The 3575-nt window shown below is 65.9% G+C and overlaps 2 protein-coding genes across 2 annotated transcripts in view; one reads left to right on the top strand and one right to left on the bottom strand.

The window, feature by feature from the left end:
* FASTK (Fas-activated serine/threonine kinase) overlaps positions 1-417 on the top strand; it is a 6249-nt gene extending 5832 nt beyond the window's left edge. Inside the window, exon 7 of the mRNA XM_015408623.1 lies at positions 266-417. Coding sequence (XP_015264109.1) covers positions 266-417 — 152 coding nt within the window. The remainder of the gene's footprint in view (positions 1-265) is intronic.
* SLC4A2 (solute carrier family 4 (anion exchanger), member 2) overlaps positions 53-3575 on the bottom strand; it is a 16904-nt gene continuing 13381 nt past the window's right edge. The window contains exons 16-22 of the mRNA XM_015408625.1: positions 3321-3548; positions 2656-2745; positions 2127-2293; positions 1740-1993; positions 1388-1557; positions 978-1151; positions 53-853 (exon numbers count right to left, since the gene is read on the bottom strand). Coding sequence (XP_015264111.1) covers positions 773-853; positions 978-1151; positions 1388-1557; positions 1740-1993; positions 2127-2293; positions 2656-2745; positions 3321-3548 — 1164 coding nt within the window. The 3' untranslated portion in view covers positions 53-772. The remainder of the gene's footprint in view (positions 854-977; positions 1152-1387; positions 1558-1739; positions 1994-2126; positions 2294-2655; positions 2746-3320; positions 3549-3575) is intronic.

Below are 3575 nucleotides of genomic sequence, written 5' to 3'. Positions count from 1 at the left end.
GACTCTGCGGGGCCCCGGGGGGGCCAGGGGGGGGGGGTGGGGGGGGGGGGGTTGCCGGTGGTGCATCAGCTGGCGGGCCGGCAGGAAGCTCCGAGGTGGCAGGGGAAGCCCCTGGCTCCTGCCCCTTCTCCAGGAAGGGAGGACTCCCTGGTGGGGCTGGAGAAGGTCAGTGGGAGAAGGGAGAGGAGGACATGTGCAATAAAATGGAAAATGGAGAAACGCACACCGGCTCTCTCTCTGTGTTGTTTTATTAGCACCCACTCAGTCCTGGTGGAAGGAAAGCGCCTGATGCTCCTAAGGCTGCGTGGGCTCCCGCTGGTCCGCCAGGGAGCAAGCGGCCAGGCCCGGCCAGTGGCCAAGGGGCAAAGCCCTCCTCCTCCTCGTGGCCTGCTCAAGGCCCCACCCAGGAGCAGGTGACACCCCCGCCAGATTATAGTAAAGCTGTTTATTGAAGTTTTAAATTAATCTCTTAAATAAAATCATAGGATGCAGGGAGCCACCGATATTCGTCTTGGGAGAGACAGGTGTCCCCCGCCCCCCACGGCTGGTGCGAGGAAGCAGAGGGGGTGCCTGCGCTCCGCCTGGCCCTCTCTTGTCCAGCAGCCGCGGAGGAGCTGGGCGGTCTGTGGGTGGTGCCGCTTCGGCAAGGGCCTCTCCCCCCCCCCAGTCTGACAGGGCAAGGCAAAGGCACAGAGGTGCTCCCGGGTCCAGTTCCTCCCTGCGCCGGGCGAGGCGGGGCGCTGCTCTTCCTGGGGCCTTCCCGGACCCCTCCTCACACAGGCATGGGCATCTCGTTGTATTCGTCCACGCCTTCTCTCTCGTCCAGGATGGGCTCTGCCTCGTTGGCATCCAGCTGTCCAAAGAGAGAGGGGGAGGGGAGGTGTGCTTAGCCAGGGGTGGGGGGCTGCCGCTTTGCAGAGCGTTGGCCCTGCCGATTGTGGCTGGTGCCCCCCGCCCGCCCGGCCAGCCCCACTTACGCATTTCATCTCTCGCTCTGTGAAGATGCGGCCGAGCAGGCAGATGCGAAGTGGCACCGTGAGGATGAGGATGAACGGGAAGGCCAGGGAGGCCACTGTGGACATGACGGCCCACAGCACGGCCAGGCACACCAGCTGCAGGCTCGTGAAGAGGTGCATCCGCAGCGTCCGCACCTGTACAGGCAGAGGGAGCAGCTGTGGGCCGGCCCCTTCAACCATTTCCCACTGTGCTCCCCCCCCCCCGGCCACTCTGAGCAGGAGGCACACGCGTGGCTTCGCCTGAGCAGGCCCCTCTAGGCTCAGTGTGTGAAGGCCGGCTGTGCGTGCCCGCCCCCCGCCCCCTCCGTGCAGCCAGCCCGAGAGACGCCTCCCTCCCCACCCCACGCCACCCCTCCTGTCCCGTTCCTGACCTTCTTGACGTAGGGCACGTCGGGGTGGTGCTTGGGAGGCATGAGCAGTAAGTGGAGGCGCTCGTAGAACTGGATCCCGTTCAGGGAGGTGACGCCCATGTAGAGGAAGATCCCGAAGAGCACGGCCAGCGGGATCTTGCGCAGCAGGTCGCCGATCACGATGGACAAGCCTGGGGCAGAGGCAGGACCTGCTCAGCAGTGCCACAGAAGAGGGGCCGAGGAGGCCACGGAGCAGTGGTGCCAGGGTGGGTCCCGCGTCCCGCCGCCCCCCCCAAATGGGGGAGGGGGGAGAAGGAGGAGAGCAGAGCCGTGCCAGAGGCGGCGGCAGCGGCGAGGCCTGCAGAGGACTCACCCACGAGGACGGCCACCAGCAGGCCCGTGACGCGCTGCTCTTTCACCTCCTGGATCTTGGGCTTGTCCCCGGGGGCCACGGCCTTGCTCATGACCGTGAGGGCGTTGGCGTGGGTGACGGACCGCACAGTGGCCGCGGCCAGCCAGGGCAGCCCGAAGAGGGCGCAGAAGCCCCCCATGGCCACGATGAGGAGGAGGTCCAGGTGGAAGCCGGAGCCCTTCTGCAGCTTGCGCTCCTTCTTGCTGATGATCAGCCTGTGGCGGGGGGGGGGGGGGGGGGGGGGGGTGCGCCGGGAGGAGGCTGCATCCACAAAGAGAGCGGGGCCGCTCTGCGGTCTCTGCCCCCCCCGCCCCCCCCCCCCCCCCCCCCGGCCAGCATGCCACTCACGTGGTGATCTGCGTCTCCATGAAGATGAGGATGAAGACCAGGACCGCAGGGAGGGCGCTCGCCACCATCATCCAGACAGGAAAGGGGCGCTCCCCCCCAAGGGGGTTGATCACCCAGCCCCGCTGCTCGGGGTCTGTGACGGAGAAGCCGCGGGGCACCGAAAGCTTCTGCAGGAGGGACAGGACGGGCAGCAGCTGAGAGCGCAGCAGGGCCGGGGGGCGCCGGGGGGGGACGGACGACGGACACACATCTCGGGCTGTGGGCAACCATCGCCCAGGTGACAGCTGCCGCCATCCTCTTTCTCCCTCGCAAGAGGCACCTGGAGGAGCCCCCCGCCCCTGTTTAGCACGCAACTCTCCTCTGGGCAGCCAAAAGCAGGGTGCAGGGATTCGTCTTCCCTTAATGGCACTCAGAGGGAGTCTTTTGGTCCCCTCCCATTCCCTGGGAGCCACTGGGGAAATCCAACGTGGAGCCCCGCCGCGGGGGCCAGGCTGGAAGGAGCCTGGGCCCCCCCCCTCTCCCAACCCACCTGCGTGTACGTGTCCTGGATGCTGTAGTCCACCAACACCATGAGCAGGATGGCAATGGGCACCCCAAAGTCGCCAATCACCCGGCGAACCTGCCCAGAGAGACAGACGTGCTCAGTCACAGGGTCCTCCTACTGGCCTCCTGCCTGCCCCGAAGGACAGACCAATGGAGCCGAGCCCCCACCCCCATGAATGCCTGGTCCAGGTGCGTGTGCACACCACCCCAGAGACACCCCCCGGCAGGCAGCCTCTAGGGCAGGGGGGGTCCCAGCCTCTGGGAGCCTGGGGGCGCCTTTGGAATTCTGGCCCGGGGGGGGGGGGGGGCAGCCACCAAATGGCTGCCGCAGGGAGTGGCCACCCGCACCGTGTCCAGGAGGGAGGCCACTCTGCAGCATTTCAGGGAGAAGTTCTGTGGGACGGGGGTGCCTTTTAAAATGAAGATGTGGCTCAAAAGCATTTTTGTGCATACACACAGCTTGCTTCCAACCATACCGTGAAGCTGCCAAAGCAACTTTTAAGAAATCGACTCAGGCGATCCGATCTCCACTGGCAAATCAGAAGCCTTGCTGGGTACGAGCCCCCGCCCACTTTCTAGAAACGCCCGACTGGCACCACCACGGGGGCCGTCTCCCCCCCCTCAAACGCTGGGCCACACACACACACACACCCGTCCCGGGAAGAAGCGGCTATTCTTGAACTTGCGGAGGAAGAAAGCGATGAAGAAGGTGCCGGCCATGAGGACGAGGGACAGCAGCGCCGTGTTGGGCTGCCCCGTCACTTTGGAAGCGGCGCGGCTGGCCGTCTGGTTCCCCACCACTATCAGGCTGTCCTCCTCTGGGCCCGCCTGGGTGCCGTTGGCCTTGGTGCAGCCGTGGAGAGGGTGCTCCTGGAAGATCTGCCCACAACAGAGACCCAGAAATAT

Source organism: Gekko japonicus, unplaced genomic scaffold (genome assembly GCF_001447785.1).
Source record: "Gekko japonicus isolate JY-2015 unplaced genomic scaffold, Gekko_japonicus_V1.1 scaffold1794, whole genome shotgun sequence".
Lineage (NCBI taxonomy): Eukaryota > Metazoa > Chordata > Lepidosauria > Squamata > Gekkonidae > Gekko > Gekko japonicus.
This window is presented reverse-complemented; position numbering and strand designations above follow the sequence as displayed.